The 11079-nt window shown below is 35.9% G+C and overlaps 1 protein-coding gene across 1 annotated transcript; it reads left to right on the top strand.

Moving 5' to 3' along the window:
- The first annotated feature begins 8064 nt into the window (after window positions 1-8064).
- LOC129424369 (uncharacterized) lies at window positions 8065-10947 on the top strand. Its single transcript, XM_073871742.1, has 3 exons — window positions 8065-8873; window positions 9323-9541; window positions 10340-10947. Exons 1-3 carry the CDS (start codon window positions 8383-8385, stop codon window positions 10548-10550), a joined length of 921 nt encoding a protein of 306 aa, XP_073727843.1. The 5' UTR covers window positions 8065-8382; the 3' UTR covers window positions 10551-10947.
- The last annotated feature ends 132 nt before the right edge of the window (window positions 10948-11079 follow it).

Here is an 11079-nt window from a genome sequence, read left to right as displayed (position 1 = left end):
AAGTGTCAAGAGCCCAACTAAAACACACACTAATCACAATAAGGGTGACTTAAAATGAAACAAAACATCAACATCTAAACCTAGTAAGTGAATTGAGTTTTCTATAGCAATATATTTACTGAACATTCAGAAATAGTGTTTTATAAAATAATAAAATGCAATGTTTCTCTATCATTTACATAACAATTAAACAAATCAATATAATAAGCAGTTGTTGTTTTAAACATTGTGTGAACATTAGAACATGACATTGTCATAACGTTTAAAAATGGTAAAATGTAACATTACTCTAACGTTCAGACAACAGAAACGTTCTTAGAACTAAAAAAAACTAATCGCTTTTAACGTTGGCAGAATGTTTTTGGGAACATTGGGAACTTTCAGGGAACGTTCTTAGAACTTTTTGTTTCTAGCTGGGTGTGCACTTTTGCATGAAAAGTCACATTTCAGCCTGAAACGTTGATTTTTCACTCTAAACTGCTTTTCTGAGCTGGAAATCACTTTAAACGGCTTGTTTCATCGTTAGAATGCTCCTGTAAGCATTTTAAGCAGAGTTGGGCACTTTTGCATGAAAAGTCACATTTCAACCTGAAACGTTGATTTTTCACTCCAAACTGCTTTTCTGAGCTGGAAATCACTTTAAACAGCTTGTTTCATCGTTAGAATGCTCCTGTAAGCATTTTAAGCAGAGTTGGGCACTTTTGCATGAAAAGTCACATTTCAGCCTGAAACGTTGATTTTTCACTCCAAACTGCTTTTCTGAGCTGGAAATCACTTTAAACGGCTTAAAATGCTCCTGTAAGCATTTTAAGCAGAGTTCTGCACTTTTGCATGAAAAGTCACATTTCAACCTGAAACGTTGATTTTTCACTCCAAACTGCTTTTCTGAGCTGGAAATCACTTTAAACAGCTTGTTTCATCGTTAGAATGCTCCTGTAAGCATTTTAAGCAGAGTTGGGCACTTTTGCATGAAAAGTCACATTTCAGCCTGAAACGTTGATTTTTCACTCTAAACTGCTTTTCTGAGCTGGAAATCACTTTAAACGGCTTAGAATGCTTAGAAGTGCACAACTCATTTTAAGCAGAGTTGTGCACTTCTGCATGAAAAGTCACATTTCAACCTGAAACGTTGATTTTTCACTCCAAACTGCTTTTCTGAGCTGGAAATCACTTTAAACGGCTTGTTTCATCGTTAGAATGCTCCTGTAAGCATTTTAAGCAGAGTTGGGCACTTTTGCATGAAAAGTCACATTTCAGCCTGAAACGTTGATTTTTCACTCTAAACTGCTTTTCTGAGCTGGAAATCACTTTAAACGGCTTAGAATGCTCCTGTAAGCATTTTAAGCAGAGTTGTGCACTTTTGCATGTAAAGTTACATTTCAGCCTGAAACGTTGATTTTTCACTCCAAACTGCTTTTCTGAGCTGGAAATCACTTTAAACGGCTTGTTTCATCGTTAGAATGCTCCTGTAAGCATTTTAAGCAGAGTTGTGCACTTTTGCATGAAAAGTCACATTTCAGCCTGAAACGTTGATTTTTCACTCTAAACTGCTTTTCTGAGCTGGAAATCACTTTAAACGGCTTGTTTCATTGTTAGAATGCTCCTGTAAGCATTTTAAGCAGAGTTGTGCACTTTTGCATGAAAAGTCACATTTCAGCCTGAAACGTTGATTTTTCACTCCAAACTGCTTTTCTGAGCTGGAAATCACTTTAAACGGCTTAGAATGCTCCTGTAAGCATTTTAAGCAGAGTTGTGCACTTTTGCATGAAAAGTCACATTTCAGCCTGAAACGTTGATTTTTCACTCTAAACTGCTTTTCTGCGCTGGAAATCACTTTAAACGGCTTGTTTCATCGTTAGAATGCTGCTGTAAGCATTTTAAGCAGAGTTGTGCACTTTTGCATGAAAAGTCACATTTCAGCCTGAAACGTTGATTTTTCACTCTAAACTGCTTTTCTGAGCTGGAAATCACTTTAAACGGCTTGTTTCATCGTTAGAATGCTTCTGTAAGAATTTTAAGCAGAGTTGTGCACTTTTGCATGAAAAGTCACATTTCAGCCTGAAACGTTGATTTTTCACTCTAAACTGCTTTTCTGAGCTGGAAATCACTTTAAACGGCTTGTTTCATCGTTAGAATGCTTCTGTAAGAATTTTAAGCAGAGTTGTGCACTTTTGCATGAAAAGTCACATTTCAGCCTGAAACGTTGATTTTTCACTCCAAACTGCTTTTCTGAGCTGGAAATCACTTTAAACGGCTTGTTTCATCGTTAGAATGCTTCTGTAAGAATTTTAAGCAGAGTTGTGCACTTTTGCATGAAAAGTCACATTTCAGCCTGAAACGTTGATTTTTCACTCTAAACTGCTTTTCTGAGCTGGAAATCACTTTAAACGGCTTGTTTCATCGTTAGAATGCTCCTGTAAGCATTTTAAGCAGAGTTGTGCACTTTTGCATGAAAAGTCACATTTCAGCCTGAAACGTTGATTTTTCACTCCAAACTGCTTTTCTGAGCTGGAAATCACTTTAAACGGCTTGTTTCATCGTTAGAATGCTTCTGTAAGAATTTTAAGCAGAGTTGTGCACTTTTGCATGAAAAGTCACATTTCAGCCTGAAACGTTGATTTTTCACTCTAAACTGCTTTTCTGAGCTGGAAATCACTTTAAACGGCTTGTTTCATCGTTAGAATGCTCCTGTAAGTATTTTAAGCAGAGTTGCCCAGCTAGAAATAAAAAGTTCTAAGAACGTTCCCTGAAAGTTCCCAATGTTCCCAAAAACATTCTGCCAACGTTAAAAGCGATTAGTTTTTTTTAAGTTCTAAGAACGTTTCTGTTGTCTGAACGTTAGAGTAATGTTACATTTTACCATTTTTAAACGTTATGACAATGTCATGCTTCAACGTTCACACAATGTTCAAAACAACAACTGCTTATTATATTGATTTGTTTAATTGTTATGTAAATGATAGAGAAACATTGCATATTATTATTTTATAAAACATTTCTGAATGTTCAGCAAATAAACTGCTGCAGAAAACACAATCCACCCCCCAGGTTCAGATGTTGATGTTTTGTTTCATTTGAAGTCACCCTTATTGTGATTAGTGTTTGTTTTAGATGGACTCTTGACACTTGACTTTTTGCTTTCTAGTTTTTTCCTGGTTGTGTTAACTTTGTGTTAATGCACCACATTTGTTATGAAAAGTTAATAGTGTAATTCTGTGGTGTGTGGTACATAATGGTAAAGATCATCACCTAATTAATTTACTAATCAAAAATTTATTTTCTGTCAAAAATGTAAATGAGATCCAGTGCTTTCACAGCCGTTTGTCATTAAGGAGTTTCAGAAACTTTGGACAAAAAATATCCGCTGCACAATTGGGACGCACAAACATCAAGAACCAGACCACGAATCTCAACCATGGCGACAATCAAATGAAAAACTTCATGCTGCAATGCATGCTGGGTATTAACAAATTACAAATCTCATTCAGGACTCCCAGCATGCACTGCAGCATGGATAAATAAGGATATTTTAACAATTTTGTTTGTCACCATGGTTGAGATTCGTGGTCTGGTTCTTGGTGTTTGTGCGTCCCAGTTGTGCAGCGGGTGTTTTTTGTCCAAAGCCTATAAAACTCCTCAATGACAAACTGCTGTGAAAGAGCTGGATCTAATATACATTACCAATAAATAAACTTTTGATTAGTAAATGAATTAGGTGATGATCTTTGCCATTGTGTGCCAACAGCCATAGAATTACACTATTAACTTTTCATAACAAACGTGGTTCATTAACACAAAGTTAACACAACCAGAAAAACACTAGCAAGCAAAAAGTCAAGTGTCAAGAGCCCAACTAAAACACACACTAATCACAATAAGGGTGACTTAAAATGAAACAAAACATCAACATCTAAACCTAGTAAGTGAATTGAGTTTTCTATAGCGGTATATTTACTGAACATTCAGAAATAGTGTTTTATAAAATAATAAAATGCAATGTTTCTCTATCATTTACATAACAATCAAACAAGTCAATATAATAAACAGTTGTTGTTTTGAACATTGTGTGGGCATTGGAACATGACATTGTCATAACGTTTAAAAATGGTAAAATGTAACATTACTCTAACGTTCAGACAACAGAAACGTTCTTAGAACTAAAAAAAAAACTAATCGCTTTTAACGTTGGCAGGGTGTTTTGGGGAGCATTGGGAACTTTCGGGGAACGTTCTTGGAGCTTTTTATTTCTAGCTGGGTGTGCACTTTTGCATGAAAAGTCACATTTCAGCCTGAAACGTTGATTTTTCACTCTAAACTGCTTTTCTGAGCTGGAAATCACTTTAAACGGCTTGTTTCATCGTTAGAATGCTCCTGTAAGCATTTTAAGCAGAGTTGGGCACTTTTGCATGAAAAGTCACATTTTAGCCTGAAACGTTGATTTTTCACTCTAAACTGCTTTTCTGAGCTGGAAATCACTTTAAACGGCTTGTTTCATCGTTAGAATGCTCCTGTAAGAATTTTAAGCAGAGTTGTGCACTTTTGCCTGAAAAGTCACATTTTAGCCTGAAACGTTGATTTTTCACTATAAACTGCTTTTCTGAGCTGGAAATCACTTTAAACGGCGTGTTTCATCATTAGAATGCTCCTGTAAGCATTTTAAGCAGAGTTGTGCACTTTTGCATGAAAAGTCACATTTCAGCCTGAAACGTTGATTTTTCACTCTAAACTGCTTTTCTGAGCTGGAAATCACTTTAAACGGCTTGTTTCATCGTTAGAATGCTCCTGTAAGCATTTTAAGCAGAGTTGGGCACTTTTGCATGAAAAGTCACATTTCAGCCTGAAACGTTGATTTTTCACTCTAAACTGCTTTTCTGAGCTGGAAATCACTTTAAACGGCGTGTTTCATCATTAGAATGCTCCTGTAAGCATTTTAAGCAGAGTTGGGCACTTTTGCATGAAAAGTCACATTTCAGCCTGAAACGTTGATTTTTCACTCTAAACTGCTTTTCTGAGCTGGAAATCACTTTAAACGGCTTGTTTCATCTTTAGAATGCTCCTGTAAGCATTTTAAGCAGAGTTGTGCACTTTTGCATGAAAAGTCACATTTCAGCCTGAAACGTTGATTTTTCACTCCAAACTGCTTTTCTGAGCTGGAAATCACTTTAAACGGCTTAGAATGCTCCTGTAAGCATTTTAAGCAGAGTTGTGCACTTTTGCATGAAAAGTCACATTTCAGCCTGAAACGTTGATTTTTCACTCTAAACTGCTTTTCTGAGCTGGAAATCACTTTAAACGGCTTGTTTCATCGTTAGAATGCTCCTGTAAGCATTTTAAGCAGAGTTGTGCACTTTTGCATGAAAAGTCACATTTCAGCCTGAAACGTTGATTTTTCACTCTAAACTGCTTTTCTGAGCTGGAAATCACTTTAAACGGCTTGTTTCATCGTTAGAATGCTCCTGTAAGCATTTTAAGCAGAGTTGGGCACTTTTGCATGAAAAGTCACATTTTAGCCTGAAACGTTGATTTTTCACTCTGAACTGCTTTTCTGAGCTGGAAATCACTTTAAACGGCTTGTTTCATCGTTAGAATGCTCCTGTAAGAATTTTAAGCAGAGTTGTGCACTTTTGCCTGAAAAGTCACATTTTAGCCTGAAACGTTGATTTTTCACTATAAACTGCTTTTCTGAGCTGGAAATCACTTTAAACGGCGTGTTTCATCATTAGAATGCTCCTGTAAGCATTTTAAGCAGAGTTGTGCACTTTTGCATGAAAAGTCACATTTCAGCCTGAAACGTTGATTTTTCACTCTAAACTGCTTTTCTGAGCTGGAAATCACTTTAAACGGCTTGTTTCATCGTTAGAATGCTCCTGTAAGCATTTTAAGCAGAGTTGGGCACTTTTGCATGAAAAGTCACATTTCAGCCTGAAACGTTGATTTTTCACTCTAAACTGCTTTTCTGAGCTGGAAATCACTTTAAACGGCTTGTTTCATCGTTAGAATGCTCCTGTAAGCATTTTAAGCAGAGTTGTGCACTTTTGCATGAAAAGTCACATTTCAGCCTGAAACGTTGATTTTTCACTCCAAACTGCTTTTCTGAGCTGGAAATCACTTTAAACGGCTTAGAATGCTCCTGTAAGCATTTTAAGCAGAGTTGTGCACTTTTGCATGAAAAGTCACATTTCAGCCTGAAACGTTGATTTTTCACTCTAAACTGCTTTTCTGAGCTGGAAATCACTTTAAACGGCTTAGAATGCTCCTGTAAGCATTTTAAGCAGAGTTGTGCACTTTTGCATGAAAAGTCACATTTCAGCCTGAAACTTTGATTTTTCACTCCAAACTGCTTTTCTGAGCTGGAAATCACTTTAAACGGCTTGTTTCATCGTTAGAATGCTCCTGTAAGCATTTTAAGCAGAGTTGTGCACTTTTTCATGAAAAGTCACATTTCAGCCTGAAACGTTGATTTTTCACTCTAAACTGCTTTTCTGAGCTGGAAATCACTTTAAACGGCTTGTTTCATCGTTAGAATGCTCCTGTAAGCATTTTAAGCAGAGTTGTGCACTTTTGCATGAAAAGTCACATTTCAGCCTGAAACGTTGATTTTTCACTCTAAACTGCTTTTCTGAGCTGGAAATAACTTTAAACGGCTTGTTTCATCGTTAGAATGCTCCTGTAAGCATTTTAAGCAGAGTTGGGCACTTTTGCATGAAAAGTCACATTTCAGCCTGAAACTTTGATTTTTCACTCTAAACTGCTTTTCTGAGCTGGAAATCACTTTAAACGGCTTGTTTCATCGTTAGAATGCTCCTGTAAGCATTTTAAGCAGAGTTGTGCACTTTTGCATGAAAAGTCACATTTCAGCCTGAAACGTTGATTTTTCACTCTAAACTGCTTTTCTGAGCTGGAAATCACTTTAAACGGCTTAGAATGCTCCTGTAAGAATTTTAAGCAGAGTTGTGCACTTTTGCATGAAAAGTCACATTTCAGCCTGAAACGTTGATTTTTCACTCTAAACTGCTTTTCTGAGCTGGAAATCACTTTAAACGGCTTGTTTCATCGTTAGAATGCTCCTGTAAGCATTTTAAGCAGAGTTGGGCACTTTTGCATGAAAAGTCACATTTCAGCCTGAAACGTTGATTTTCACTCTAAACTGCTTTTCTGAGCTGGAAATCACTTTAAACGGCTTGTTTCATCGTTAGAATGCTCCTGTAAGCATTTTAAGCAGAGTTGTGCACTTTTGCATGAAAAGTCACATTTCAGCCTTAAACGTTGATTTTTCACTCTAAACTGCTTTTCTGAGCTGGAAATCACTTTAAACGGCTTGTTTCATCGTTAGGATGCTCCTGTAAGCATTTTAAGCAGAGTTGGGCACTTTTGCATGAAAAGTCACATTTCAGCCTTAAACGTTGATTTTTCACTCTAAACTGCTTTTCTGAGCTGGAAATCACTTTAAACGGCTTGTTTCATCGTTAGAATACTCCTGTAAGCATTTTAAGCAGAGTTGTGCACTTTTGCATGAAAAGTCACATTTCAGCCTGAAACGTTGATTTTTCACTCTAAACTGCTTTTCTGAGCTGGAAATCACTTTAATGATTTAATTTCGTGATTATTAATGACATACAGTTACTGTCAATTGTATTTTAATAGCTAGTTAACTAGAACACAAATTAACTTTCTGTTCTGGTTTAGCTTTATTTTACTGGTCTACAAGGCCCTGACTTTGATTCCTCTCCATTTCAAAGTGTTTTACTGACACTTTTGTTAGCTGTGTGTTTAGGACTGGTCATTGTAGACTCATTGCACATTAATCACTCTTATTGGTGCAAATACACAAACTCCACCAAATACAGACCAAACTGTGCATGTAGGATAACAGTTCCTATTAAATGTGTTTAAAAGGTGTTTAGGAATTTGATGCATGCATGAAAGTAGCCACTAAAAGGCACATTAATCCCAGCTGGAGGTTTGATTTTTGTTCATCTTTTATTACTTGAATTTGTGAAATACTTTCACTTTTTAAAGGGCATCAAATGTTTGTTTTTACTACTTAAACTGATTTTAATGTTTTTTTAAGATGTGTGTGTTTGTGGATTCCTGTATTCCTGATGATCTTGTGCTATTTTCTCTTCAGGCCCAGGAGCGGTCTCAGATGAACTCTCAGAGGCAGGCCTTATCCGTAAATACTTCTTAGAGGGCCACACATACCAAGTGATCTGTGACTTTCTTGAAACAAGACACAACATTATCTTGAGTCTAAAGACATTAAAGAGAAGGCTAAAGAGTGCAGGTTTAACTAGGAGGACTGACTTTACTCCCATTGCCTCTGTGCATGCAGCTATTAGTCATGAGTTGACGGGTTCAGGACGGCTTTTAGGTTACAGAGCTATGTGGCAGACATTAAGACAAAAGCATGGCCTGACAGTTAAACGGGATGATGTAATGAATGCTCTTCGCAGACTGGATCCATCTGGAGTTCATCTTCGCCATACACGCAGGTTTGTCCGAAGAGGATACTTTACAGAAGGACCAAACCAAGTGTGGCATGTTGATGGGTATGATAAGCTCAAACCATTTGGTATTGGCATCAGTGGATGCATTGATGGATTTTCAAGGAAAGTGATGTGGCTCTGCAGTGCCAGCTCTAATAACGATCCAGGAATAATTGCTCATAATTATATGCAGTGTGTATTTCAATTTGGGCTTCCTGCACGCCTTCGCACAGACTGTGGAACAGAAAATGGCACTATGGTAGCCATTCACTGTGCATTAAGATCACATCATACAGATGATTTCGCCGGAGTACTCAGTCATGTGTATGGCACCTCGACTGCAAACCAGCGAATTGAGGGTTGGTGGTCCTTTTTTAGAAAGCAAAGGTAAAACAGACCGATTCCAAGAAAAAATGCCAAATCCCTCTTATGTCAATGTAATGCTACTAGTCAGTCCACAATATTAAATGTTCTGTTTTTGTACAAAATTAATTTCAGAATATTCCAAACTGTTGTGTTGTCATATGAACAGTTTTTAGTGTGAACAACATATATGAATAACACAAAACAAAATGTAATGCAAAACGTTAATTGATGCTTATAAAGCATTTTTGATAATGTGGGCTGATAGCAGCAAATTAAACGTGTCTTGGTGTTCTTGTTAGTTAGTCTTTTTAATAAAGACTTACTCATACATACATTAACCTATTCTTTAAGGATTGGGCCCATCTGTAGCTCCTCATTGTAGCCAGATTGTTGTTTTTACTTAACAAATCATTTCCATAAAGCATTTATTTGCCACTGATGTAAAACATTATAATGTCTTACATTAATAGGACTCAGTTCTGGATTGATCTCTTCAGTGACCTACGGGAGCGGCACCTTTTCAGTGGAAGCCATGAACATAAGTGCCTTCTAAGGTATGTCTTCTTGGGCGTCTTGCAGAAAGAGCTTGATGAATACAGAGAACTTTGGAATAACCACACCATCCGGCCTGTTCGTCAATCTCGTTGTCCTTCTGGTAAACCTGAAGCCATGTACCACCTGCCTCATAGGTTTGTATTTAATCTATGCAATGTGTGACTATGTTCAGTAAATGTGACCGGTGCTTCAAATGAAAGAAAGTTTTACCATATATGTTTTTTGACTGTGTGTGCCAGATCTATTCGTTTTAACAGTGATTTTAAGGTGTGGGTGTGGTGATTTTGTTTTTGAACCTTATCAAGTCTTTAGATTTTTTTCAAAATTGATTTTTCTGACTTTTTTTGTCAGATTCCAACAAATGAAACATATTTTGAACTTAAAAACTATAATACATTTTTGAAAATTTGTTATATAGAAACAAACGCAAGGATCTTATTTGAGATGATGTAAAGATTGAAGGCCTCACTCAAATTTATTTTAATTTCTCTTATCAAATAAAAACTAATAAAAAAATTTGTTATTTAATATAACAATTAATCGCGATTAATCTATAGCAGAATAAAAGTTTTTGTTTACATCATATATGTGTGTGTACTGTGTATAATAACTTTGTATAGATAAATGCACACACATGCATGTATATATTTAAGAAATGTTTACATGTGTATATACATTTGTATAATTTATATTATATATAAATACTTAATATATAAATATATATATGTCTTAAAATCATACATGCATGTGTGCATATTTATATATACATAATTATTATACACAGTTCACACACATATATGATGTAAACAAAAACTTTTATTATGCTATAGATTAATCGTGATTAATTGATATGCATCCCTAATTTATAACAGCTGAGGAACTGACTTACATAATTTTAATTTTTTACCATTGCTTTTTTTCACTGGCTTTAGGTTTAATGCAAGGGACTGTGGATTCCCAGTGTCTCAGGAAGTCTTACAAGAGTTTGAGGACATTCTGCCTGAACAGCGGAGTCTGTGTGGGGATGATAATCTTCAAGTTCATTTTGCGAATTTACAGAGACAGAGTAGACTGGCTCCACCAATCAACTGGACAACTGCTGTTGAGAATTACATATCACTCAAAAATATGTCCGGACTTTAGAATTCAGTTAATTTAGTACATTTCTTACTGTAAATATTTATTTTTGTGAGTGGAAGCAGTTGCTGAGGACTTCCTTAGGACAACTTTAACCTTCTCAATATTTTGATATTTTTGCACCATCAGATTACAGATTTTCAAATAGTTGTATATCAGGCCAAATATTGTCCCATCCTCAAAACACTATTTATCTAGACAGGGTAGATTATTGTGTATTAACAAAAGAAGAGAGAAGAAGACTATTAATTCACTTTATTTTTCGCTGGATTTGTTTAACACCAGTGTTATTTTTTTGAACATCAGCAAATTTGTGAACTGTTTAAGCTCTATGCCATAACACAATCTTTATTTTACTTGATCCATCAGGAAAAATGTCAAAATAAATGTATATTGTATCTTCCCAGTGTATATTCATCATCAGTATACAGTCTTGAATATCAGTATACAACCAAAACCTTTAACCTGAGCGTGGTATTTGTTAAGTAGCTTTAAATGTTAAAGTGACAAGTGCAGGTTAAAACTTAAGTTATAT

Source organism: Misgurnus anguillicaudatus, chromosome 2, assembly GCF_027580225.2.
Source record: "Misgurnus anguillicaudatus chromosome 2, ASM2758022v2, whole genome shotgun sequence".
In the NCBI taxonomy this organism is placed as follows: Eukaryota; Metazoa; Chordata; class Actinopteri; order Cypriniformes; family Cobitidae; genus Misgurnus; species Misgurnus anguillicaudatus.
This window is presented reverse-complemented; position numbering and strand designations above follow the sequence as displayed.